Source organism: Silurus aristotelis (genome assembly GCF_946808225.1).
Source record: "Silurus aristotelis genome assembly, chromosome: 17".
NCBI lineage: Eukaryota > Metazoa > Chordata > Actinopteri > Siluriformes > Siluridae > Silurus > Silurus aristotelis.
This window is the reverse complement of record NC_139590.1, coordinates 9438527-9466432: the sequence shown is the minus strand read 5'-3', so window position 1 is coordinate 9466432 and position 27906 is coordinate 9438527. Positions and strand designations below refer to the sequence as shown.

The 27906-nt window shown below is 37.6% G+C and overlaps 2 protein-coding genes across 9 annotated transcripts; both read left to right on the top strand.

Moving 5' to 3' along the window:
- The first annotated feature begins 101 nt into the window (after window positions 1-101).
- LOC310739606 (uncharacterized protein) lies at window positions 102-8027 on the top strand. Its single transcript, XM_083565651.1, has 2 exons — window positions 102-712; window positions 6302-8027. Exons 1-2 carry the CDS (start codon window positions 541-543, stop codon window positions 7303-7305), a joined length of 1176 nt encoding a protein of 391 aa, XP_083421777.1. The 5' UTR covers window positions 102-540; the 3' UTR covers window positions 7306-8027.
- A 1275-nt stretch (window positions 8028-9302) lies between these two features.
- LOC310739989 (uncharacterized protein) lies at window positions 9303-27072 on the top strand. 8 transcript variants are annotated; one of them, XM_083566296.1, is made up of 16 exons: window positions 9303-9685; window positions 12278-12738; window positions 12927-13313; window positions 15209-15412; window positions 15646-15855; window positions 16207-16788; window positions 16977-17186; window positions 17271-17501; window positions 18343-19746; window positions 19982-21550; window positions 22754-23464; window positions 25027-25162; window positions 25256-25339; window positions 25417-25511; window positions 25614-25671; window positions 26046-27072. In XM_083566296.1, exons 1-16 carry the CDS (start codon window positions 9496-9498, stop codon window positions 26072-26074), a joined length of 6561 nt encoding a protein of 2186 aa, XP_083422422.1. In that variant the 5' UTR covers window positions 9303-9495; the 3' UTR covers window positions 26075-27072. The 8 variants fall into 8 exon arrangements, with proteins under 8 accessions (XP_083422422.1, XP_083422421.1, XP_083422420.1 ...); XM_083566295.1 differs by having other exon boundaries at window positions 22751-23464; XM_083566294.1 differs by having other exon boundaries at window positions 26040-26134.
- Window positions 27073-27906: the final 834 nt, after the last annotated feature.

Genomic DNA, 27906 nt, shown 5'->3' with positions numbered 1-27906 from the left:
TCATGAACATGTTTTGTTGCTGAAACATATTTTGACTTCTTAGTTTCAGCAAAGTATGAAATGTTTGTGAGAACTATAGAAAACAATGGTGAAACTATATGCGAGAACTATAAAGAATGATGCAGGAACCACAGCGAACTAAATGTGGGAACTAAAGAGAACAATGCTGGAGCTATAGTGAAATAAATACAGGAACAAAACAATGCTGGATCTATAGTGAACTGTGTGCTCAAACTACAGAGTATGATACTAGATCTATAGTGAAAATGCTAGAACTATAGAGTCCATGCAAATATTGGGTAGTCTGTTTAGAAAACATATAAATAAATATTTATTTTATTGTTTATTTCTTTTATGTGGCTTATTTTTTTTTATAGCAGCTCGGCTCTATTTCGCCCCCTGGTGGTTGACTACTCTCCTCTGTAGGCTACAAATTCATTCTACTGACAGCCGGAAGTGATTCAGTGAGTGAAGCCTCTAGCTGACACAGAGGCACACAAGGATTCAGCGTGGTGTAGCCTTCAGCCTGAACTAAGCGACATGTCGAAGTTAGAGATGTTAAATTCGTATTTAATGGAGCGCCTGGCTGTGGCTGTTCGGGAGATCCTGGAGGCGGTGGAAGCCACGGTAACGGAGTACCGCACAGAGACCGCGCAGACGCGCCTGGAAAACGAAATCCTCAGACAGCAGGTCCGAGAGCTGCTCACTGCAGGTAAAGGCTACACCGCGAGCAGCCAGTGGCGTGCACGTGTCCCGCGGCGTGCGTTACAGCAGGGAACCGGTGGAAAAGACGCAGCATGTGCGGTGCAAAAAAAAAAAAAGCGTCAGATCTGGCTCAGATCCCAACGGACTCAACTGCAACGGGGCTCGCGCACTCCGACTGCAGTGAGCCAATCACAGCGTTCTGTTTGTGTCACGTGATTTCGCAGCGCTCGTCAAAATAACGCGACTCGTTATTCTTAAAATATAAAAGTACCCTGCATTCAAAACTCAGTACCGGTTTTATTACAATGCGTAACTGTCAAGAATTAGGAAAAATTAGGTATTTTTCGGTAAAAGTATATTCTATATTTGTTTCAACCTTGTTGAGTTTTGCAAATTCAATTTCGTTATGAACGACACTATCCTCTTTAATATTAGCATTCAACGTGGTGGAAAATTATGAGATTAATTCCTGTTATTCCTTTCACTCTAGGAGCTATAAACATACATTCCCTCACTAGCCTCTCATTTTATGATCTCCTTCCATAAATGTTCCCATTTTTATTTTTTTTTTTTTTATACAAAAAAGTGAATAATGCATTTTTTTCTTTCCTGAATAACAACACATTTAATAAATGTATTGCCAAGGCTTAGATTGTATACAATCCATGTAAATTAGATTTAATGGAAAAATCAATTTCAACACTGACAGCATTTGACAGCCCTCATATGAAGGTAAAATTGCATACATTTTGGAAACCCTGGCCAAATTAAATATTTTGTTGATTTTTCCATTTAAAAAAAAAAGTAAACACAACCTCAGTGCAGATTTTTTTTTTTTTAATTGCTGCACACCACATGATAATTAACCTAGTTCATATTTAATATGTGTTTAAATATAATGGAATAAAGAGCAATTGTGGCATGTGCAAAAGTCTATGACTAACCTTTTGGTAGATGTTAGAGCTTAGAAACACTTTATGCAGCCAGCTAAGAATTTTCTAGAAATTTCAACCAGTGTTCCCTGCTCTAGTTCTAAATGGATTCAACTTGCATATCCAGCATATTTAAGATGACCGTGTGTTCAGGTCAGGGAATTGTGAAGGCCACTCTAAAAGCTTCAGCTTTCTTACAAGAGTTAAAAGTACATCTTGACACAATTTAATGGACTGTGTCATAATTGCTTCCACAATTTGCTGACATTCACTGAAATCCATTTTTCCATCTATCTGTTGTTTCTGGCACCACTGGCTGCCACACAGCCTCAAATAATTAACATGACTGCTGTCAAGCTTCACAGTTGCAAATGTGTTCCTTCCATCAAATGTCACTAGTTTTTCCAAGAATCTGAGAGGTAAATTTTTGCTCTACCAGTCACCACAAATAGGTTCCAAAAAGTCTCTGGTTTATTCACTTTATACTTTACATGTTGACTTGGTCATGAAACCACAGGTAAGTTTTACATGTTCAAATTCACACATGATTAGTGATTATACAGTGTCTCACAAAATTGAGTACACCCCTCACATTTCAGCAAATTAAACTATATTTTAGAGTAGTCAATGTGCAGCTTGGATAGCAGTATAGATTTGCTGTCCTTTTGACACCCAACTCTGCCTTAATCCTCCTGAGCATGGAGTTTAACAGGTTGTTGCTGGAATCCTCTTTCTCACCTCCATAATGACATCACAGAGCTGCTAGATGTTAGACACAGGGGACTTTCTGCTTGAGGATGCCCCACAGGTGCTCAATAGGGTTCAGGTCTGGAGACATACTTGGACACACCGTCACCTTCATGTTCATGTTGGAATCCATGTTTCCTTCAATAAACCGCAGCTTCCCAGTACCAGCAGCACCAGACCATTATGCTACCACCACCATGCTTGACCATAGGCAAGACACAATTTTCTTAGTACTCCTCATTAGGGAATCACCACACATGATGGACACCATCTGAGCCAAAAAGGTTTATCTTAGTCTCATCGGCCCACAGGACATGGTTCCAGTAATTCATGCTCGTTGACAGGTCGTCTTCGGCAAAATGTTTGCAGGATTTCTTGTGAGCCACCTTTTGGTATGAGCACTGACAAGTGGACCTTCTGCTTGCTGGCAGCACTCATGCGTTCGTCTTTTTAAGCCATCTTCTGCACCTGATGCACAGCATGAGGACCAAACATCTTTGATCGACTCTTGCGAGGCCTGTTTCGAGTGGAACCCGTCTTGGAAAACCTCTATGTAACACTGACCACATTACTGTAACTCAGTTTTAGGGTGTTACCCTAATGTATCTTCTTTATAGCCTCGGCCATCTTTGTGGAGAGCAACAATTCTAATTCTCAAATTCTCAGAGAGTTCTTTGCCATTAGGTGCCATATTGAACATCCAGTGATCAGTATGAGAGAATTGTGAACATGAAACCATGAACATCATAAATAGGTCATATGATTATCACCTAGGGTGTACTCACTTTTTATTGCCAGCAATAATGACAATAATAGCTGAATGTTGAGTTGTTTTCAGAAGACACTAAATCTATACTGCTATACAAGCTGCACATTGACTACTCGTAAAATATAGCCAAGTTTAATTTCTACAATATTGTCCATTGAGAAGATCTACAAAAATGGTTGCGGACTTAAGTAAGATACTGTATATAGGACTTGTATAGAGGCCACAAAAGCTAATCATGTGTGAATGTGTATCACTTAAAATGTGTAAACCTGACCTGTGGCCTCATTACAAAGTCAACATGTTGATTGCTTACATAAGTTCCATGATATGGTTTCTTTGTCTAATTAATTTGTGTTTGTGTTTTTATATTTTTTACATCTACACTTTCATCTGTCCTCCACGTCATTATGTGAAACTATTCTGCGAAATTTTGCTTTGCTTTTTTCCCCAGCAGAGAGCCATTTCTATCTGAGAGCTTTCTTGGTCTTGCAGATTCTGCCTTGACTTCCACATTTTCCCTAAATGATTTCCTAAATTCCCCCAAAATTTCTTAATGACGTTTTAGACAGTGGAAATTGTGAGCTGGAAGCACTTTGGTATCTTTTTTTATAGCTTCCCCCTGCTTTGTGGGTATTGGTAAGATTCATTTTCAGATCCTCAGTCAACTGTGTAGAGGATCCCATTGTTATTGAGTGAAGTGTTGCTGAACAGTCAAAAGATTTACATACGAAAGCTTTGGACAGATGATTGCTAATGAAACCTTTGACCTGGATAACGGGGTACATATAATTGTTTTCTTTTTTTTGTTGTTGTTGATTTTTCACATTCTTCTTATATTGCAAATAAATTTTTTATACAATGATTTAATAATAATTTAATAATAAACATAGTTTGCTGCAGAATGTTTCGCTTACAAATTTTTTTATGTAAAAATATGTTGTTTTGGCCTGGTGTGCCCAGACCTTTTCATATGATCTTTAAAAATACACCAAGGAAGGGTTTACAGACGGAGATTAGATAAATGTTTATTATATATTTCAGATTTTTATTTCAGCTTTGTGGCACTTCCTAATTCTAAACATGGCTCAAGAAATTGTTTAATTAAACCAAATATTAACTAAAGTGTAACATTTAAAGTAAAAGAAAAAAAAAGAAACTGGCCACAATGTAATGTGTTTAAACTATGCTGAAAAATGCAAGTTGTAGTAGGATAGGTTGCTAATGTGATTTTGTAAATTAAAATGAAGTTGAATTAAGTTACATTTGTAGACCAGACTATATGCTTAATGTTGTGTTGAGTGAGCTGTTTTTATTGCTATATTTAAGGAAAAAAAACAGAGGGGATTTTGACTGACCTGGCAACCGCCCTGGTGACCAAGGTTCCTGCTGTGTCTTTATGTGAGCCTCATCTCCATGAGAACTCTTTTAGCAACCCCTTACTGGGGAAAAAGGAGGAGGATAATTTCCCACTCTTATTCAATTTCCATCGGCTTCTAAATGACATTTTAAGCTCGCTCTTGACATTCATAGCCCATAATGGTGTAGGGCTGACTGATTTCCCAAAGCATGAGAGCTTATTCAGCATCTTTGTCCTACTACTGCAGTCTTTCTAATAATTTATAGAGTTACAGCTTAGTTGGAGGGAAGTTTTTTTTTTTTTTTTTGTTTTATCTTATATGCAGTATCTATGTATTTCTCTTTGGAGCTTTTTGATATTCGAGTTCTTATTATGATCCAAAACCAGATCAAACCCCCTACACCTAACTTCAGGGTCACACATTTGAAGAATCCAATGTGTGTCCAAGCTATTGTAAGACTTAGCTCCTTGACAAATGCATTGTTTTACTCTCTAAAGACATGGAGCTAAGTAAAAGCAGAAGCAACTGTTTTATTTTTAGCAATTAGCATCTACTGCTAATTCCATCATTTTTGGCAATGTTGAGAAGGCTGAAAACGTCAGCCCAAAGTTTTCCAGTCCCAGAACCCAGATTCCTGTTTCTGTTTGAGCATCACCAGGTGTTCCCATGCCAACTGGGACACAATCTCTCAAACAGGTAAAACAAATTCCAGTTGTTTTTGCCTGTTTCAGCTCTACCAGGAGATGACCAAGAAGCCTCTTTCCAAAGCCACCACATCTTGGTTCTCTCCCTAGATGTTCATCAAGGTGCTCCTGGCTTATTACCCAGAGTAAACCCAGTAACCCCTGCAGAGTAACCTAATTTTCACCACCTGTTCCTGGTTTATTCATCCATTCACTTCCCTGAGCTCATTAGTATAGAAATGTAAATGTACCATTAAATAAAGACATTTGTCTTCAAATTGAGTTCTTGCTGTACAATGGCAACACTGTTGCTGCTGACCCATTCTTTCTCCATCTCACATTCTTTTTTGTTTTCATCTCCGTTTTCATCTCACTTCATTGAGGCATCCCACTCATTTCTGGGGAAAAAGCTGTGATTTGGCAGTGCTGACTTTCATCACCGCTGCTTTACTTCTCAGAGGTCCATTTAGCATGATGTCAAAAGGACACCTGTTGCAAACAATAGGGTCTTGAAGCTTGCCATACTCAAAGCTTTTCCAGGCTTGCCTCTGTCTTGATATCCTGTCCATAACAACCATAATGAGGAGTACAGTACAGTCACATCCTTGATGAAGTCAAGCACCCCTCCGCCTTAAATGGGTTTAAATGGCAAAAATGCATTCTCTGGATCCAGTGTGAAATATATAAGTAAACAAATTATCATCTTCGAATAAACATTGCATTTGAATTGCTCTGAGTATTGAGGAGGGGAATATAAACAAGGTGCCTTTTTCCTTAATTTGGCTGTTGTACATAATATTACACAAATTTATCATACAAAGTCATACAAAATGAAAAATATCTAGAAAGAGAGTGCTCTTGTTTCAAAAGGACAAGCAGAATACCCGCTAACCGGAAGTGTATGTAAAAATAAATAAATAAATAAATAAATGTTGTGTAGTAGAAACCACACTGTATTTTGATTGTAAATAACAGCTACAAAGGATATCCCAGAGTTTGTTGCTTATTTATATATATATATATATATATATATATATATATATATATATTATCTATACCCCTAGTTAAAATAATATCTATACATATTTGTTTCTTTTCACTGTCCAGACCCGGTCCATAGGTCCTCCAAATCTGCCTACGAAGAAATCTCTTCATGTGATCAACAGGAGTGTGGCTCGAGCCTAGAAGAACAAGCTGAATCCCAAGAGCTGAACCAGAACCAAGTGCAGAGCGAAGGTTCAAATGGGACAAATAGGCCACAGATATTAGACCTGGTACCAATTTGCAAAAAAGACCCAGACCCTGAGGTGAAACGGGTCAATGTGGACTTGTGCACAGAGAATCCTCCTTCTGAAAACACAGATAAAAATAACGTTCAAGAAAAGTTGTTGCCTGTTGTAAAACTGCACAGGGTGAAGCTTGAACCTGAAGAGAAACAAATTCCAGTATTATTACCAGACACTGACCTTCCTACAGACTCAGCCCATTTGTACAGTCCTGAATCCTCCTCTCAGAGCATGCTCAGTCCTGGTACAGGCAGCCATAACGCGTTGATCGCGGACGAAACAGAGAGAGGAGAGTCACAAAACACGACTCAGCAGAACGAGGTGATGGAAGTAGGAGATGTAAGTAATGAGGTGTGCGGTGAAGTGCTGTATAAATGTTCACATTGCCGGAAGTCGTTCACAGAACTGAAAAACCTACAGACGCACCAGCAAGCTCACGAGCGAGCTTTTGGCTGCAATTGGTGCGGCAAAGGCTTCTACCAATCAGCTGATCTTCGGCGCCACTTGCGCACACATACAGGAGAGAGGCCCTATTTATGCACCTGGTGCTCCAAGAGCTTCAGCCAGAGGAGCAACCTGCGGCGACACATGCGCATTCACACAGGAGAGAGGCCATACCGGTGTGCCCACTGCGAGCGCAGCTTCAGCGACAGCCACACGCTGAAGAAACACCAACGAAAACATTACGATGAGCGATACAACTGCTCTATTTGTGACCAGAGCTTCACTGTAGCCAGGTCTCTTCAGCTTCACCTCGTAAAGCAGCACTTCATCGACAAAGACGCTCAAAATCAACAGCAAGAGGGATTTCATAATCAATTGTAGACTCTACTGCGCTCTTATTAACCTGGCATTCCAAAGTATTGATCTGGCTGATATTTGTTTTGCTAAAGCTCACAGTTAAAAAGCTAACATGTAGGAAAGCCATGTAAAGGCAGACTGCCTTGTGTAAAAATTTGTTTGTTTTTAAGATACAGTGATTTTTCCATCTGATCCTAATCGGTATTAATTACAAATAAACTTACCTGCCCCTTGATTTTTTTTAAATCTTTATAGATTTATAAATCTATATATTTCCCCATAAAGTATGCTTTTTTTTTTTCTGACCTCAGCCGCACTCTTATCTGATGATGTGTAAAATTTGTGTCATGTTCGACACTTGTTACAACTCAAGATGAAAATGTAATGGATTTAGCAATGCTGCAATAGCTGCACTGTTTCCTTTGTTTCCACACAGTTTAATTATCATGTCACGTGAGTTTGTAGGTGCAAAAAAATTCAGCTTATTGGGGACTGTAAAGAAGGACGAACAGCTACATCAGCTAATAACAATGGTTCTGGTGGATATGTAGCAAATAGAAACACCAGAGTGACCTAGAACATTAAAGTAAATTAGTAAAATAATGTTTAGGTGTATGCACAAAAGCAGGATCAAGGATGCAATTATTTCTTCAAGGATGGAAGTCACAGGGTTAAGATGTTTTTACTAAACCAAAATTGTACTGAGTGAATCAATTCTTTCATGCAATAAACATGCAATAAATATGTTTTTAGTTTAAAGTTTCTCTTACAGCTTAGGCCCAAAACCAAACCCGGAAAAGGGTTGATTTTATATGTTGCCATGGCATAAATATTGCCAATGTCTTCTGTTTTATTTCTGCTTGTAAATCTTTTATCACAAATTCACAAAAATGTAATTTCAGCTGAGCGTAAAGTGTCACATGGAGTCATCTGCTGCTTATTTATTAGAATAACTCAAAGGCTTAACTTATGCATATTCGGAAGAATCTAAGCAACATCTTCATAAGGCATCTTTGTAATTACGTGATTGTTAATGGATTAGAAACACTTATGTAATCGTGTATACAGTAACCTGCAAGCATGGCCACACTGGCAGGAATCGGATAATTAGAGATGTGCAGGATAGGGAGCTTCAGGGATCAATCCACCTTTTAATACCATTATTATGACACCATAGCTATAGAAACAGTCAATATTGTATAGAAATGCAGTATACCAGAGCATGGCTTCACATACAGGTATCTCATACACTGAGAATAAATGCTATTACTAAAGCAAGAAACCCAATGAAGACATTTCAACAAGTCTCCTTTCACTGCAGTTACAGCTGTGCCACCCACATACATCTCTAACACAAGTATCATTATTACTCTTATAAAATGACCCTTCTTTGTGCATTTTAGTGGATTTTTTTCTGTGCATTACAGGATTTAAAGTCATAGTAAATTGTGCGTTCTTCAGGAAAGAAAACGCAAATGGTTCATAAAAAAACAACTTTTCTTGAAAAGTCCATCTTGTAAATGTCCTTCCTAATGTATCTGCGACCAAATCAATTTCTTATCATGTCAGTCATTGTGGAATGAAAAAAAAAACCAGGTATCAAATCCACACAAACATCTTTGAGCTTGTGCAGTTTGCTACAGACTCAGTTGGTGAGCTCAGACTAGTGCACTCTAACCATATATATATGTATATACACATTTACATTTGCTGCATTTAGCAGACACCCTTGTCCAGAGCGACGTACAAAAGTGTGCAAGATTACAAACTTAATATAAATATAACTTTTGAATTCTACAATGCAAACTTGGAAAGTTTTTCAGGAAGAGGTAGGTCCTCAACTGTTGCTTAAAGATAGCCAGGGATGGACATCTAGGGGAAGTTCATTCCACCGCCTCGACTGGTGCCTTGTAGGCAAGCATCAGTGGGATTTATATATATATATATATATATATATATATATATATATATATATATATATATATATATATATATATATATATACACACACACACAATTTTTTTTTCAACCAGGCTCCGTCCGCTAGATGGTGATAAAGATTGAGGCGCTGCACACTGTAGCAGAGCGCTACACTGCCGTAGGAAGAAGAGCTGCGCTATCGCGACGATAGCAAGCTAGTTATTATTTTTATTATTATTTTATATCCGGTTTTATTATTAAAACGCTCATCATTCTGGGGACAAAAGCTCAAAAATGACCAAGCTGCAGCTCTTGCACCGCGCTCTAAACGAGCGGCTGATGGCGGCGGTGGAGCAGATCATGGAGATGGTGGGCGGCACGGTGCTGGAGTATGAAGAGGAGACGGTGAGAGCGCGCAAAGAGAACGAGATCCTTAGACGGAGGCTCCGGTGGATGGAGGGTGAAAATCCCACCGACTGGCCAGGTACTGAACATAAGGATGGGGCCAGCTCAGGTTCATTTCCCCCTCTCCATTTTTACGGGCCATGCGTTTGCACTCAGGTTGTGGATACACTACGTTTGCCCATTTTTCTCTATATCCCGAGTCATTATTTAGATCCATAGCTAGCATACGGACACAGTCAGCTAGCTCATTCTCCGGTATTATTAGCCCGTTACTGCACCATGCTCCGGTTTTTGGATGATGCACTCCGAGGCTCAGTCTTCCTTTTGTAATCTATAACCTGCACTAGTCCAACCTAATGAAAGTGTTTATGTTTTCACTTGCATAAACACCTTCCCATTAAAGTCAGAAAAAGTAATTTCTTGCTGTTTGTCGCTATCCAGAGCCGTTTTAGCTCCAAAATAACGGTGCCAGACTGGAGTCGGTTCATTTGTATCGGTTCATTGCAATGAGTCGATTCACAAGTACTATTGTCTGTCTCACTTTATTTCCTCTAGCTTTCACTTTCTTATTAACATTAATCTTAAATAAATAGATAGGTAAATAAATATTCGATTTTTTAAAAGATCTAATGTCTAATAAGATAAGGTAATAAGATCCTGAAAGTTTTGTATATATATATATATATATATATATATATATATATATATATATATATGCTCATACAATTTAATAATACAGTAAAACAATGAAAAATAACACTAAAAAGCAAAAAAAAAAACCCAGCTTACAAGGGACTGCTGAAGCTTTAAAGAAGGAAAAGGAGAAACAGCTTCATCATCAGCAGTAACAATGATACTGGTGGATATTTAGCAAAACTAGAGTGACATATGAAGTAAATTAAGAGAATAATGTTTACGTATGTGCACAAAAGCCGGAAATAAACCATCGTTAAGGATGCAGGCTCTGTAAGTCACAGGGTGAGACATCAGACACTTTCTCTATGTAATAAATATGCAATAAACATGCAATAAATATGTTGTGTTGTTTGGGGAGACTCTTTCATCTTAGCAAAAATCTTACTTTGTTTCTGAGTCTTTCTTTTCTTCTTTCCGTTCCGTTTGTGCATGCATTCATTAAACATATATAAACATATGTAATTTTATCAGAGGAGAAAGTGTCATGTTTAAATACTTACTTAATTACAGATAGTCATTAAAATGATTAGGTTGCAAACGAGGATTATTTTTTATTTGAATCCTCTTTGGATTTTCTTTCTTAAAGTCATTGGATTATTTTCAAAATATATTAAACCACAGAAACAATTATTTAAAAAAATATTAATTTGCTGCATAATGGTCGTTAATGCTATTACAGAACTCATAATTAGAATTAATTAAACAACAGGTCACTAATTAAAATACAGTCTTACTGACAATTAAAACACATTAAAATTCAAGATTCAACTGCAAATCAGGCTTCAGGCTTGAATCTCAGTTTTCAATGATGTGACTCAGTAAACGGACTGTTTTTTTGTTTTCGACTTGTATTGTCCATTGTGAAAAGAGCTTTAGAAATAAACTTGAACTTAAACGTGTATGCTGAATAAATTCAACAGCATACTGTTTGAAAAGAATGGTTTATCTAGCTTTACAAAGCTAAATGACTCAGTTAGTTACAAGTATAAAAGCAGACAAGGAGGTATAAGCATACAGTTAATACATGAGTTCCTGCAGGTAAGCTTCTGCTGTAAGTTTCCCATGTTGAACAAAATACAAATGATTACATATTGAAATATATGAAAACACAATGTTATATAGTTTAAAGGACTTTAAAGGAGGGGGGCTCTGTATTGAAATGCGCCACTATTTTCGACGTGTTAGTGGTGATATAGTGCGCCACAGCTTGCACCATAAAACAGCATGACCAAATGATAATAATAATTAAAAACTATTTTATCTAAAAAAGTCACATTGCACAATATTAGAGATCAGACTATTAGTCCATAGTTAGTCTGTCTTGTACTAATGCAAATCTTACTGCTCAGAGTAATGATCTGAGAGAAGCGCTTTCTTGCTAAGTGATGCGAAACATCAGACACATTATTAAGCATGTCAAATATTCACCTCTAATCCCGATCAGTTTGAACTGCTATTGATATTGTGGTATATGTGAATATAAATTGTGAGGCATTTTACCTCGATCACACAATTTCATTCTTCTTTTCTCCTAACATACACCTTGTAAAAATTAAGCATTCAGCATTGCAGCTTAATTACAGAAAACCAATTCAAGTGCACATCATCTTTCATTCCATGATTTCCATATTAGTGGATTTGAATACTAGTGAAACACTTTACGTCCCTCTCTTGGAACTCAGTATATAATTGCTCCCACACGGTTTCTCTTTTTCCTCTCGGCACTTTTCAAAACACAGTTAGGCATATCTTGCCTAATTGCCTAATCTATTTATTATTACTACAGCGAAACACAGACTTTTATTTGTTTTTGGATTGTACACTCTCATTTTTCTGTATATTCTGGTTTGGATAATAATACACTGCCCCCTAGTGTACACTCTTATGTTACATATTTTGTGTTAAGTCAAAATTATTAAACATAAATAAAATTGTAATACTATTTGCATATTCTGCTTTTTTGTATGCTCCACAGATCCCACTGACTTCTCTGTTCCAGGTGAAGCTAGCCTGGCAGACACATTAGCACTAGAGTCCCTAATTATCAAAACGGAGCCTATTGACCCCTCTGATTTCCAGCTATATGGACCTGACACAAGTCTCACTGCATCAGTATGCACTGACAATATGGAAATGGTTCATCCTGGTACCAGTGCTTCTGCTGCTGCTGGCATTCCTGATGGTACGGTATGGGACTCAGCACAAAGCTATATGGCTCCGCTGGACTTTGACCCAACTATGTCAACCATGGCAAGGAACAGGAGCCAGAGGAGATCTTTTGCCTGCCCAGACTGTGGTAAAGTCTTTGCAAGGGAGCAGAGACTGATGTTTCACATGCGTGTTCACTCTGGCGAGAGACCCTATACATACCGAAGGCGTAAAACATGCTTTTATGGGGATAAGAAACGGAAGAAGAAATTCCGTGGCCTTTCTAAGGTGAATGCATTCATATTGTCCATTAATGCTTATTTTAATGCATTTATGCTTTGGTTATAATGAACTAAACCTTAGCAAATAATTAGATCCCCATAGCAGACAAATGGTCTGTCTATGTGCATAGAAATGTTATTTAAAAAAAAGAAATATGTCTTGAAAAACTCATGATAATTTGTATTTTTATGTAGACATCAAGAGAGTTCATAGAGGACCTATCTGACTCATCAGAACAGACAGAGAAGAGTACAGGATCGGCTAACGTCGGTGTCTCAAAACATGTTGGTCCTGCCTCTGCAGAAGTGGAGCCAAGTGAGGTGTCAGATGAAACCAGCGAACACACCAGCAGCAGCAAGCTATCTGAGACCAGTGTTGCCAGACCTGTAGGCCTTAAAGCTAAGCAAGGAAGAGAAAAGCCCAAGACCACCCAGTGCCTGCAGTGTAACAAAGCCTTCACTAACGTATCACGGCTGGCGGTTCACATGAAGACCCACAGAAAGCCACTTCCCAGTCAGGATGAACAGAATGTACAGGGAGACCGTGACGCAACAGACAGTGGATCACAACATCTTCCGAAGGTACAGAAATGATAGAAGGGTCTGTAATAAGCCTGAACACTACAAAAACAAAAACAAAAAAAAAACACATTAAAAATGCATTAGTGTTGCAGGAAGGGGCATTTTTATTAAGAATCCAGTAGCAGGCATGTCGTTATAATGTAGGTATTTTTTAATAACCAATAAATCATTAAAATAATAATAATTATTATTATTATTATCAATAACCAATAAATAATAATAATAATAATAATATTATTATTATATACTTGGATTTGTACATTATTTAAAATGTTGGTATTGCATATGAAAAGCATTGGTGGGTTTTTTCCCACTTGGATTCAACAATACACGTTTAAAATGAGGGACTTAATAAATCACCACTGTGATGACGAACAACATGAACTGATGAGGCTTTTGCAGCAGCATCTTCTTGAGATTTGTACAGTGGTAAGAAACTTTCACACTTTTTTACTGTTTTTATTAAGACTGCATGCCGTTCATACCAAAGTGTCAATATGTCATTCATTGTTAAAAAAAAAAAACCCAAAATAATGGCATAAATACGTAGTTGATTACTTTGAGGTGTTTTTCCTTTTCAGATTCTCTATTCAAAAGAGTAAAATACGAAGTGGACTATGGAGAGAATGAAGTATTGTCATGTTTATAGCTTTGGTTCCCAAGATTTTGTTATGTATTTGTAGCTATTTATGAATGTATGTGTATATGCACTTTTATTAGAAGCACTGTACTGATACTGGGTAGGGTTTGCTTTCAAAACAGTTGTTATTCATGTTGTAAGATGTTGGAAACATTTATTTGAGATTTTGCTCCAAGTTGATCCATTGATTGCATCACTGCATTCGTACAGATTCTTCAGCTGAACTGTAAATCTGTAAATCTCCTGTTGTAATGGATGCAGATTATGTGAGAAGCTCACTAAAGAACACTGACCTCATTGTCATACTCACTTAACCAGTTTAAGAAATTGTTTGCTTTGTGTCATGGTGCATCATTATGCTGGAAGAACCCAGTTGGTAAATTGTAGTCAAAAAGGGATGCACATAATCAGGAACAATATTTGAATAGGTTGTAAGATTCAAGCAATGATTGATTGGTATAAACAGGCCCAAAGTATGCCAAGATAACATTCCCCACACCATTATGCCACCTCCACCAGCCTGGAATGTTGGCACAAGGCAGTTTGGCGCCATGGATTCATAATTTTGATGGGGGATTCTGACCCTACTATCTGTGTGCCTCAGCAGCAATTCAACTTTGGTGAGTCTGTGCCAACTGCAGCCTCAGCTTTCTGTTCTTGGCTGTCAGAGTTAGAACTATCCACCTCATGGGTTTCAGCTCACCACAGTTGTACAGCAGACTTATCAGAGTTACTGTAGCCTTTCTGTCAGCTCTGTCGGCTGAACAATTCTGGACATCGACCTCTCTCATTAACAAGGTGATCTCTCTTATCAACAAGGTGTTAAAACTGAAGGGTGGCCGATGTCCAATTATGATATTTAAAGACATTTTTGCAAATAGGTCTTAGACCCACATGGTTGTGTTTTTTCTGAAGCATGCCAAATCAATTGAATTTGCCACAGGTGAACCCCACTTAAGTTTTAGGGACATCATAAGATTTTTCTACTCATTTTCCTTTGATTCTAATGCATTTTTGTATTTCTGTCATTGTATTATAAATAAACAAGTAAATAAATGTATTTACTTCACAGTAAAGTTGTATGAGCTGAATTAGCTGAACAGCTGGAGTGTTGCTTTAAATTTAATGTAGCAATCATTTATGTATCAATAATTAACATATATACACGTCTAAGTATAACCAACTGTATTTAAGGACAGAATAGAAACATTAACCCATGGTAACTCCTCCCACCTTCAACTTCCTTTTTTTTCAGGCGATAAGGAACAACGAAACTGAGGTGGAAAAGGCAAAAGCGATCGGTCAGAGGCTTTTTCAGTGTCCCGAGTGCAAGAAGATCTTTGCTCGCTCCTGTTGGCTCACCTTCCACTTGAAGTCACACGAACGAGAACGTAAGCGGCAGAAAAAGAAGCAGCTTCAAAATAAAAACGTGAAGGACGCTCTTCGAGTCACGGAAGAGGTAAAACCTAAACTATTCAGATTTTCCTCTCACAAAATACTGAAATGTTTCACGTTTTCACTTTAGTTTTCTTTTAGTTCTTCTTGTATAACCAAAAAAAAATCCTAATCTTATACTGCTCCATTGTATTAAATGTAGGTAACATGCTGTTCATCATTTGTCTCCTAAGTCAAGTTTGTCCAACTTTTTGCATCTAATTATTGACTTATGTTTTACATTTTTGCTTCATATAGCCGAGGAAAGAGGTAGCTACTGAAAGCAGCAAAGTTCCCGTACTGAAGAAAATTTTTGCGTGCCCGTACTGCGATAAGGTTTTTGCTCGTGAAGGGTGGCTCGCACCACATATTCGGAGTCATACAATTAAACAACAAAAGAGTGATATTATTTCTGATGCCATCTTACCTAATTCTACCAAAAGAAGGTCTCGGCGTGTCGTTACCCAGGTTGGTTTTGGTTTTTCGTACATTTTTTCTTATGTACATCAAGCCATTTAAGCCTGTGCACAGGGGCATTGTCATGCCAGAACAGATTTAAGTCTCTTAGTTCAGGTGAATGGGATAATTTGATGCATCCTATACAGCTATGTACCTTCAACTTTGTGGAAGTTTGGGGAAGAACCACGTATGGTTGGAAAAGTCAGGTGTCCCAATACTTTTGTCTCCATAGTTTATTTAAAAGTGATTAAACATAGCTTTTTTTATACATACATTTATACACTTATTTAGTATGTTTTGACTAATGTTTCAAAATAAAATTTTTGTAAACCTATATTTCACTCTTTGTTTTCTGTTTAGCCCTCAACCGAAGGCAGCAGTGAGGAAAAGAAAATTACTGAGCAGTCATTAGGAGAAACCGAAGATTCTGATTTAGTAGACGAACTACCGAACAACGAGACTTCTGTGCCCAGGAACATCCCCACGGAGCTAATTACAAACCCAGAAACCCAAATAATAATCAGTAATAATGCTGAAGATATCAGTATTGAATCTCAAAGCATCAGTAACAGAACAGAAACAATCCCAAACAAAATTGCAGAGGACTCGACCCTGGTCCCTGAGGACTCTTCAGGGCAAAAAGGAGAAGTCAAAAAGTCAAAAAAGAGATTTCCATGTCGAGAGTGTGGCAAAGTTTATTTGCTGGCTGGTTGGTTGAAGACCCACAAAAAGATGCATAAAAAGGAGCGAATTCTGGAGGAGAACAGGAGACAGCTCATGATGATGAACGAATTTGGACAAAATGACAACAAAGAAGGGGGACAGAGCCTCGTGGAAACAAACATCATCGAAAAGAAGCAAAAGAAGAAAAAGAAGACATTGGCACTACAGGATAATCTTGTTGACAAAAAGAAGAAAAAGAACCAGCTTACAAATGAAGTGGTATGTTATGTAATTTTAAAATAAATGACTTTGTCTTTGGCAGTTGTTATTCCTGAGAAGTCTACAAAATTTGAATGAACTAAAACCAGTGTCTATTGTTGAACTGCAACATAATACACAAAAGTGTGTAGTGTAGTACATGTTAGATGAGCTTTTTCTACATGTTTTTTTTTCTTTTCTGCTTCAAGCTGCTGCAGAATATGGATAACACTTCCGATGTGCAGACAGACGCAGACAAAAGCGAAGAATCTGCAACTCGTGGCCGATGCGTTTGCAAAGACTGTGGCAAAGTGTATGCTAGAAAGAACTGGTTAAGCTTGCACATGCTCGGCCACAGAAAAGCACTGATGGCCATTCCCCAAAAATCGAATGACGAGGCCCTGAAAAGTGATGGGCAGGTATTTGGGTTCTTCAGCAATATCATGAGAAGATTTGTTTAATTTTTTTCAGTGTTCAAGCAAAAATTCCTTTGCCAATTTCAGACCGCGCAGGAGGGTTCATCCACCAAGGATTCAAAAGGTCAGAAAGGAAAAGACGGCGGTAAAGCATCATTTCCATGTCCCTTTTGTGATAAAGTCTTTCCGCGAGCAATGCGGCTGATGGTGCACATGCAGATCCACTCAGGGGAGAAACCGTACTCCTATCGACAACGTAAAGAACAGTTTTACACTGACCTGACAAGACCCAGAGTGCCAGATACAGACAAACAGGAGGTAGGAAAATATATGATGAAACCCATGATGGCAACACAAGGCTGCATGTCAGACTGACCTGAATCGCAAATGTGCTTTTTTTTTCTTTTTCCCTCCTTTGTAAATAAATCAATTGTTCCTTGTGGAAGGTGTGCAGTCCCCCACACATGGGGCTGAGGATTGTCTATTTTGTTGCAGTGTTAATGTGAATTATTTTAATTACATTTTTAGAAACATGTTTTCACAGTAACACTGAATACTGACAGGAAGCAGATACAGATTGCGAATGTCTTCAAGCAGCAATGCTGTATTGAGTAGTTCGATCTTGGCCGATCGCATCTTATTTTAATTTTTTACTTGTTTTAGTACAAAATGCAGCAAAAAAATTATTTTGGTTGTTGAAGGGGGGGTGGGGGGTGGATATCTGCCTGTGGTTGTTTACAAATGATTCATTAATATCTGTGTCCAAGCAATGACTTTGTGGATCTGTTTTTTGGAATTTATTAGTTCCACAACATAGCAGACATTAAATAGAAGTCACTTAAATCGTGTTTAAAACAGTGGAAAAACTAACCTCGCCAATTGAACCATGTATCCTGCTAGAGTTTTTTTAAGACAGGAAAGTCTACACTGGCTAATACACGATTGCCATCACACACTATTTGCAAATAAACATTCTCAATAAACAACTGTTTTTACCTGCCACTTGAGTACCTTGACACAACACTTTGTTCTTTCATTCTTTAAATGTTCTTTTTAACACAAATAAACTAAATACCACTTTAGTGATATTCTAAAGTGGTATGTGGCTAAAAGTCTTCTCTCATTGAGAATTACTAATTGCCAACTTTCCTCCCTGCAGCCTGCAGTAGAAGGCAATGATGAAAAGGGGAATGATGGAGGAGGCGAAGTGACTAGGAATCAGACTTCTGCAGTGTCGCAAGGCCATGCAAGTGCTACAGAGCCTTTGGAAACCGTTCAACCCCAATCAGTTTGCACTGGCAGAAAATTCAACCTCCTTCATCTACAGTCATCTGGTGCTGCTACCATTAACAGCACAACTCTTACAAGAACTGACACAAAATCAGACAGTAATTTTAGTTTGCAGCCTAGAATTGTTCTTGATCCAGTTATAGCCGAATCCAGCCACTCTGCATCATCTGAATGGGGGGACTTTAAACCAATAACTGTGGAAACTAGTGACATTCAGCTGCACCAAATGCGTGACTTAGAAACAAATAATGCTGCTACAGGTGAGCAGGTGATGAGTCATCTTGCTCCATTTGAAAACACAAACCTTTACGCCAGCCAAAACACAGTGACTGAGACAGATCATCCAGCTGTTGTTCATGTCAAAATAGGTTCCATTCATAAATATCATGAAAATACTTGCAGCTCTGAAAAGATTCTTGTCAGTATAGGGGCCCAGCAGACCTCAGAAACAGAGTCACCAGACCACAGAAAGGCGGAAATTTGCAAAAAGAAGGGTCAGGTAGAAATCCAAGAGTATTCTTTGCTTGATGTGAAGCAGCAAAAAGTGCCATGTGACCCAGAACTTCTGAAAATGGATAGAGAATCACAACAGTCAGGAAGTCAAATTCACACCTACGGGAAGTCAAGTTTGTTTGGTATTGTAAAAGCGAAAAATATTTCACCCCACTCCGAATATCAGAAACATGACATTGATCAAGCTTGTAGTTCTGATAAAAGAAAGTCAACTGACATATCTCTGATAACAGTTCCAGAATTTGAATCAAGTTCCAATGCAATACATCAAGTGTCTCATACAGAGTCAGGATATATGATTCTCTCAGATGTTAGTGATGATGATGAGTGGGCAAATATGTCTGATAACTCAGATGAGAAGAAAGAAAAAATACCCTTGAAAATCTCTAACCCGCTCCCTGAAGGGTTGTCTGATACAGGATCCATCCCTGGCTCCTCTCATGCAGCTAGTGACCCAGATGGAACGATGTTAGAAAAGACTGGTGAACAAAATTACCTTGACGGTACGCTTCACAACAGAGATGAGATGGCAGCCAATTCTGTCCAACAAACAGAAGAGCCTAGTTCCACAGGTCAGACGAAGTGGTGTTCATGTTTGGCATGTGGTTTAAAGTTCGCTGGTGAGGCTTCCTTGACAAAGCACATGAGGGTGCACTCTGTGTCTGCGGTGACCTACCAGAAGCCAAATGACTACAAGACACTGAAGAAGAAGGTCAAGAACAATGAAAAAAAGATTAAACAGCAAGTTGTCCAAGTTCAGGTATGCGACCCCATAAAAGGAAAGAGTGCTACAAAAACTAGCAAAATATTTAAATAGCTGTCATTGTGCAATATTTAGTCATATAGAAAGACAAAGCAGTGACCTGGGGTTGAATGTGTCATTTATAGTTATTTTAAGTAACATATCTTGAGCCTTTTATATATTTAATCAGAAACAATATTGATCCATACATTTTTTTTTTTTTTTTATTCTCTTAAACTTTTTCTTTCTGAAGACATCAAAAGTAGGTAGTGCTGATTCGAGAGACAACTCTGAAATCTCAGGGAAAAGCGACTCAACACTGGTAAATGTCAATGCAGCTAAGTTATCTGGATGCCCAGACATTGGTGCAACTAGTCGAAGTTCCAGAGCGGACTCAAAGAACAGAAAATCCAAGAAAGGAAAAAAAGCTCTGCACTGTTGCTACTGTGGGAAAGTTAGCAAGAAAATAGAACTGCATCTCATGCACGACCACCCGAAGGAACCTAAGGTGCTAGAAGCTTTGCATTTTAGCAACAAAGTTGAAGAAAGGAAAAGGTTATTGAGCCTTCTTTGCAGCAAGAAAACACAGAAACATGAATATGCTACAAGGAACATACAGGAGGAAGACCTTGTTCATTGTATTTTTTGTCAGGGGTATTATCAGCGAAATCAGTTTTGGAAACATGCTTTAATATGTGAGCAGAAACAACCCAAACAATCTATTCTAGCTGAACCTGGCAGAAGTACAGATCTTTCCAGCACTAGCCTGAGATCAAGGCCCAGCTTAGCACAGAAAGCCTTTGATCCTGAATGTGGGAATCTCATCAAAGGTACCTCCTGCAATACTGTCCAACCGACCAGTCCAGAGTCAGTGAATCTTTCTTCTCTTAAAGCTGAAACTCACACTACACACCATTTATATTACGTTTCTCCTGTTTCACAAACTGGCAGTACTGACATAAGCCCAGTTCCTGATCAAGGATCAGAGAGCCTGTCCATTTTATACACTGATAACAGCACAGCAACAAGGATTCTTGATTCAGAAACCTCTGGAATGCTCATTCTAGACTCACTCCACAGTGCACTGGAGTATTCCTGTGCTCCGCTTCAGGAATCTTGCCCCAGCACAGTACATCATGTTCTGGTTGAGAACCAAAAAATAACAGATCTCCCACTTACAGCAAAAGCCATTTCAGGAAAACAAAACCAGTCCACTTTGGAACCTGAAAACAGGCTTAGTCTCTTAGACACAATGAGCTCTGATCTACAACACACTAATCAAGATTTACAAACCTTTTCTACGCAAACATCAGATTGCAGAGGAAATGATGTTATCCCTCAAGAAGTGAGCCATATATTTACTGAGAGCAGTGACTCCCAACCTACCACTGATCTAAAATCAGACTGGACTACTACACCAACTTTGGACTTGAAGCAACACTTTGGCTCTGATACTAGAGAACCAGAGAGAACCGCCGTAGTGATGGCAGAACTTATATCAGAGCAGAACGCCCAAAGTCATCCCCATTTAGAGTCAACAGAATGTCTAGATGCAAACATTTATAGCATTGAGTCACAGAAAACTCAAAATGTTCAAGTTTGTGGAAAAGATGAACACAGAGCCCCTGACACTGAATCACACTGTCATCTAATTCCAACTCAAATTCCTACAGAAACGTACAGTGCAGCAAAAAAGCTATTCGATTCAGAAGGTCAAATAAGAGATGACATAAATGAGGGTGGTAATTGTACAGGTTCAAAGAGGAGACAAGACACTTGGAGCAGGGATACAAAGAGAAGACGACAAAGTGACCCCTTACAGGTACACTTACTGTGTTAATTGTTTATTGTGTATCTTAAATAAATAAGGTTTGTTCGTGTACTCCGTTGTTTTATTTGAAGGGTTTTGGTATGGACTGCAGTGTGCCAGGGTTATTGGGGTAATCTAAAGGTACTAACTAATGTAATAGTGTAATGAGAAATTATGTGTAAATAAAATGTACAATTGTATTAATTTTGAGAATTATTTTTTGTTTTCATAGAGAATGACTTGGGCATAATGTGTGGTCAGTAATAGTGCAGCTGGTATTTTCAGGGAAGTGGTAGCTCAGTGGTTTAGGCTCTAGGTAAGTGATCAAAAGGGCAGGGCTTCAAGCCCCAGTATCACCAAGCTGCCACTCTTAGGCCCTTTAGCAAAGCCCTTAACCGTCTGTGCTCCAAAGCTACTGTATCATGGCTGAACCTGCCCTCTGACCCCATCCTTCCTAACATTGCTCGGATATGCTAAGAAAGAATTGACTGTGCTGTAATGTACATGTGACAAGTAAAAAGCACCCTAAACACTTTAAGGGTGCTACAAAAAGAATCTGAATGGTCATAAAGTTTGAAAGAAAAGTGGCATTTTTAACCATGGCATTCTGTTGGTTATGCATCGAATGCAATGGCACTGTTTGAACAATATACCAATCTGCATACAGTGCGCATGCAGGTCACATGATCGCATTATTTCAAAAAATAACTGGGAATCATCTGCACTTGTGAAGTGATCGATAATGGCGGATTCACGTTATAAGCCGTATTGTTGCACAACCACACTTTCAGACCACACCATCCCACCAATCCCTAACTTTGCAGCTTCATTCCCAGTTAAAATGAAACTCCTCGTTTGACTTTTTATTAAAAATAAATAAAAAATGAATAAAATCATAATCTTTTTGAGAATATTCCAGGATTTTTACTGAATTGTGAATCAGGCAGAATTATGACTGGAGTATCTTATTACACATCAATTGGTGATTCATTGCATAATACTTGATCGTCTTGAAAATCACCTATTGCTATCAAAAGAAGAAAAATCCTGCGCTTATATCTGGTCTTTGTTCTCTGTAACCATTTCACGAGTGCAGTTTAATCTTCTTCTGCACTCATTGATAGACACCTGTACCACAAACTCACAGGTTGCAAAATTATCCGCTAATGTTTTCCTACTTTCTCAGCTTAATCTTATATATTCTTTCCACAGCAGACATCAACAGAAGAGAGAGAAGCTTTGCCAGTCACTTCTCAAATTCCTGAGATGAAGTATGGTTTACAAATATCTGATGTCTGGACCAGTTCGAAAAGCAGCAAAGGAAAAGCTACATTAAAGCTAAAGAAAAAACAATACTGTGTGTATTGTAAGAAACCTTCCATGCACATGACACAGCATCTCCTCTCAGCACATGCTACAGAACCTGAGGTGGTGAAGGCCCTTAGTTATGACAAGAAGTCAAAGGAAAGGAAACAGTTGCTGGATCTTCTGCTGAGCGAAGGAAACCTCTTGCACAGAGATGTGGGGATGAGTATAACTTCAAGTGAAGATCTTCTACCAGTTAATCAAGAAAGTGATCCTAATTTAAATAAGAGCCAATGCAGAGCCAAACAGGATAATCCTAATCCTGAATCTGAGTGCAGCCATGTTTCAGACACTGGTCACAGTGCAACAACATCTTCAGGTTCTCCCTGTGAAGATGTGGGGATAGTTAGTGAACAGCTATTTGCTGATCTTGGATCACATAGTTATCTTAGTCCAGACACCAGCTTGGACAGGAACGACCATGTGGGCAGTTCTCCGGCCTACGATCAGACTGTAACTAGCGAGAAAGAGGACAAGAAAACTGCCGCTGAACAGCAGCCAAGCAGCCAAAGCTTACACAGAGTAGAAAACAGGAGGAGAAGCTCTCGAATTCAAGCTCAGGTAAACCATATCCTAGTTATTACATGCTTGCATTAATATTGAAGACATGGAAGCTATATTTTCACAACAAGTTTAAAGATGATGCCTTATATGCGTTTTTTTTTTTTTTATTACATTGTTTTGACATCCATTCTGTGCTGCTGTTGAAGCTTATTATTATTCTTCAACCCAAAAATTTTAAACTGCTACTTGTCCTTCAGTCTGTTCTGACTTTGTATACGATGACTTTTCTAACTAAACCAAATTATGAACATTGGATGAAATTTCCATTGATTTAAATGTAGAAAACATGGAGACTATAAAAACTACTAAACCTTTATTCACCAAACTCAGGCTATTCTGACTTTTCAAATCTCAGGATCACAAATCTGCCATTACTGCTGCTTTAAGAAGTCACTTTGGATAAGATCATCCGCCAAATATAAATAATGTAAAAAAAATTAAATAATGATTATAAAATAAAAAAACTCTTGAACATTGACAGAATTCAGTGTCTGACTTTGAATATTCTGGGCTCAAACTTTTGTACTTGCGTATCTGTAACATGCACATCTCACTTTACATTCTGCTCTATCAATGCTACACATTCTCCTTCTTTCTATCAGTACTACCTACCAGTAGTAGCAGGCACACACTACTTCTGTCTTCTATTTGTCATTTATCTTTCTACCAGTAACTGTCTGTCTTCATGTCTGTCTGTCATACGTTCTTTTTTCTGGATTCCTACTTCAACTGTCCTCAAATTGTTTTGAACTGTTTTTGCAACATCAAAATTTGTTGTTATGAACTTTACCTACCAAGTTACTGATCTGCTGCCACATTTTCTATTGCAAAATAAAAGCTATTTAGTATAAGACCATATATAGACCAGCATATTAACAGCTGGTAAAATAATTATTGGCAGAAATGTTTCAGCTCATAAGCCAGCTGTGTTTACACTATACGTAAAGCTTTTTTGACATGTTTCGAGCAAGATACCACATAGAACCATGACTCATTCAGCCACTTTAAATTCACTTCATACATTTTCTTAGCAATGTTTAATCAGTTCATTATATTTTTTCATTTTTTATAACCTTCTTCTTGCATAGTTTCTCCCCTTTTGCTTCTGTTGAATAACAGTGCTTAAGACCCACAATGTTCTGTTCAAGTACAAATGCAGAATTCACACAGTGAAAACATTTAGTTTTAATAGAAATATGTACAAACATGTAAAACATTTGTACAAAAGTATTAGGACACTTTTTTTTTTTTTTTTTGCCTGTATATAATTCTTATCCAAACTGTTACTACAATGTTAAAGGCACATAGTTTTATAGGATGTCTTTGGATGTAGAAGTGTTACATTTCCCTTCACTTGAACTAGTTGGCCTAAACCTGGTCCAGAATGACAATGCCCCTGTGCCCAAAGTGAACTCCATAAACATACAGTTTACATGGGTTGAAGTGAAATATCTTGAATGGCCTGCTATAGTGGTCTAACCTCAATCCTATTGAACACATTTGGGATGAATTGGAACGCTGATTTCACTGATCAGAATTTGTATCTGTTTCCAAAAAAGCCAATGAGGGTAATGGACAGCCATTCAGATGATGCAAAGAGCATGTCACAGAGCTCAAAACCTCATACTTGCCAGCACTGCAGCGCCACCTTCTGCAGTCACTACCACCTTCGCAGACATGAATACACTCACACAGGTCAGTTAAAATAATTGATGCATTTATTCCTGTCAAAACACACTGTTGTTTATTTCAAGTTTACTTAGTATCAGTTTCCTTTTGCTTTTGTAGATGAAAGGCCTTACTGGTGCAACCAGTGTAATATAGGCTTCATTCAGAAATATCGCTATCGAAACCACAAAATAACCCACCACGGTGAGTCCCAGGGACCATCCCTGAAATGTCCAGGTAAAAGATTTACAGCGTTTTACAGTATTCGTTTTGTTCTTCAGAAAACAGACAGTCAAGCAAGTCCAAGGATCCATCCAGAATGTGCAAAAAACAATCTCACTTTGAAGAGAAGCCAGCAGAGACGTTCCATGAAAAGGTTTATTAGATGTTGCCCAATTATTATAATTTCTTTATGTAAATCTTGACAAAATGAAATGAATTGAAAAAATGAATTTTAAAGTAACGTTTTTGTATGCAGCAATCAGACGACAGCACTGCAGCTACATCTGAGGAAAGACCTGACTTAACTGACAAAGGTAAAACAAAATACAGTTTGCTTTACTCTGAGAAGCTGCCCAAATAATGTATAGGCCCTCAAACTCACACACATTTTATAGTTACAAAAAAAACAAAATAAATAAAGGACCTGGACCGCTGCAACCAGTTTACTGAACTACATAGTATGTGTAGGTTTATAGATATATGCAAAATAGAGCTGGTGTAGGTAAATAAAACTTGTTATAGTGGTCTAGTAAAAAGATTGGATCATAAATTGGTAATATCCTAAAAACAGTTTTCTATAATGTTCCAGTATATAATTGTCTCAATCATTGTCTCAATCCTCTAGCTTTGCTAATGTCTGACTATATTTGTGCATTAAAACACATTCCAACTTATGTTTCAGACACAGGAGATTTGAAGGAGTTCAATGATGAATAATGACCTGACTGCAGACAGGCATCAGACGGTTTATCAGAAATGGTGCTTGAAAAAGCATTTGCAACATACAGTTATATGAGATTAGAAGCTTTAGTTACAGCATATTGTTAGAGTATTTTTTTTTTTATATAAATGGACAAATGCCAGATTTGTATTATTTTTTTTTATTATTATTACTTTTTTTTATATGTTGTTTATTTCAATATTTTGATCAAAATGACAAAACACTAAACGACTAAAATTGTGTTCATTTTACTGTATCATCCAGGTGCTTATTGGTGTGTGTAATTGTTAGCATCAAAAAAATGACAAAGACAGGTAATTGAGTGTTACTGAGTTTTGTAGTTGCAGAATCGTTGCTTTTGTATTTTGCATTCGATTACCCGGAAGTTACGCACAGTTAAAGTGCAAATACAGGTTTCTACACAATCAAACGTTATCAACATGTTGGAAGTTGGAATATGTTGGCTCTCAACAAAATTGATTGAAAATGGGAAGAATTGTTTTCTAAGGTTTAATGATTAGTTGTTTATTAATGAATGCATGGCTGCCTGAGGATGATTCATTTGCTTCATGTTTACTGATGAATAGTGCCTCCAATGCTTTCATTTTTGGAAATTTTAGTTTCTCATTTTATATACTGTCTGTATCATTATGATATTTTGCTTATAAATCAAAAACTGAGAGGGACATTTCTATTCTATTTACCAGATTTTGAAAACATTGTGTATTACTGAAACGGCATGCACTAGACATGAAACTTCATCACTGATGTTACCTAAGTTCACTGTAAATAGGAACTGAGAAAAAAGATAAGAAAAAACATCGGATTTTGTAAATTGTGTTCTTTTTCAACACAGAAAGTTGTTCATTTTTGTAACCAGTTATTCCATGTGCCACTCAAAAGGGTAACAAGAAGCTAAGTAGCCCTTTAAAGCCTTTATCCAGTTATAAAGTGTAAACAGGAGATAAAAATAAAAGATAGTTTTCGATATGAATGTCAGCACACTGATTCTTCGACTGCTCCCATCAGCAATATTGCTAATAACCACATGAAGAATAGAGGGTAAGAAGATGAAAACAGAGTAGAAATTACAATGCTAAGATTTCAATATGGGTAAGATGTTTTTGAGCTGTGTGTCAAAAGTTTGCAAACACCTAGTCTTATATTGTTTTTCAGACATGCATGTTCCTTTGTTTATATGAAACTAGTGGTGGACAAAGTTTCATACACATTTACTTGAGTTAAAATAGAGATACACTTGGTAAATTATTACTCCAGTAAAAGTAAAAGTGCTCTCTTCAAACTCTCACTTAAGTAAAAGTATTTGCCATCAGATGTACTTAAGTATCCATATTACTATGATTTATTATGGCTTTAAGGTCCTATTATCATTTTCTTTCACAAGATTCTTGCTTAATCAACTCAGTTTATGTGAAAAGACTCTAATGTTACTCATAGCAAGTCAAATTTTATTTGTCATATGTACATTTATACAGAGTACAACATGTAATGAAATGCTTGTTACAATAGAAATAGAGTATATTAAACATATGAAATGATAAGAGTTATGATTTTTAGCAGACTGCCTCAGACTCACAGTCAGACATGTAGGAGAAGCTTAATGGAATAGGTTATTTTGGAACAGGGAAGGTTGGAGACTTATTCTGAGTTCGAGGAATACTGAAACAACAATAGCCACCATTCCATACCTGAACACCATGCAATTCCATCTGGACTGTGCTAATTGTAACTTCATCATACAACAAGATAATGACAAAAAGCATACGTCTAAGTTCTGTAAGAATTGTTTAGAGAGCAAGTATTTGAA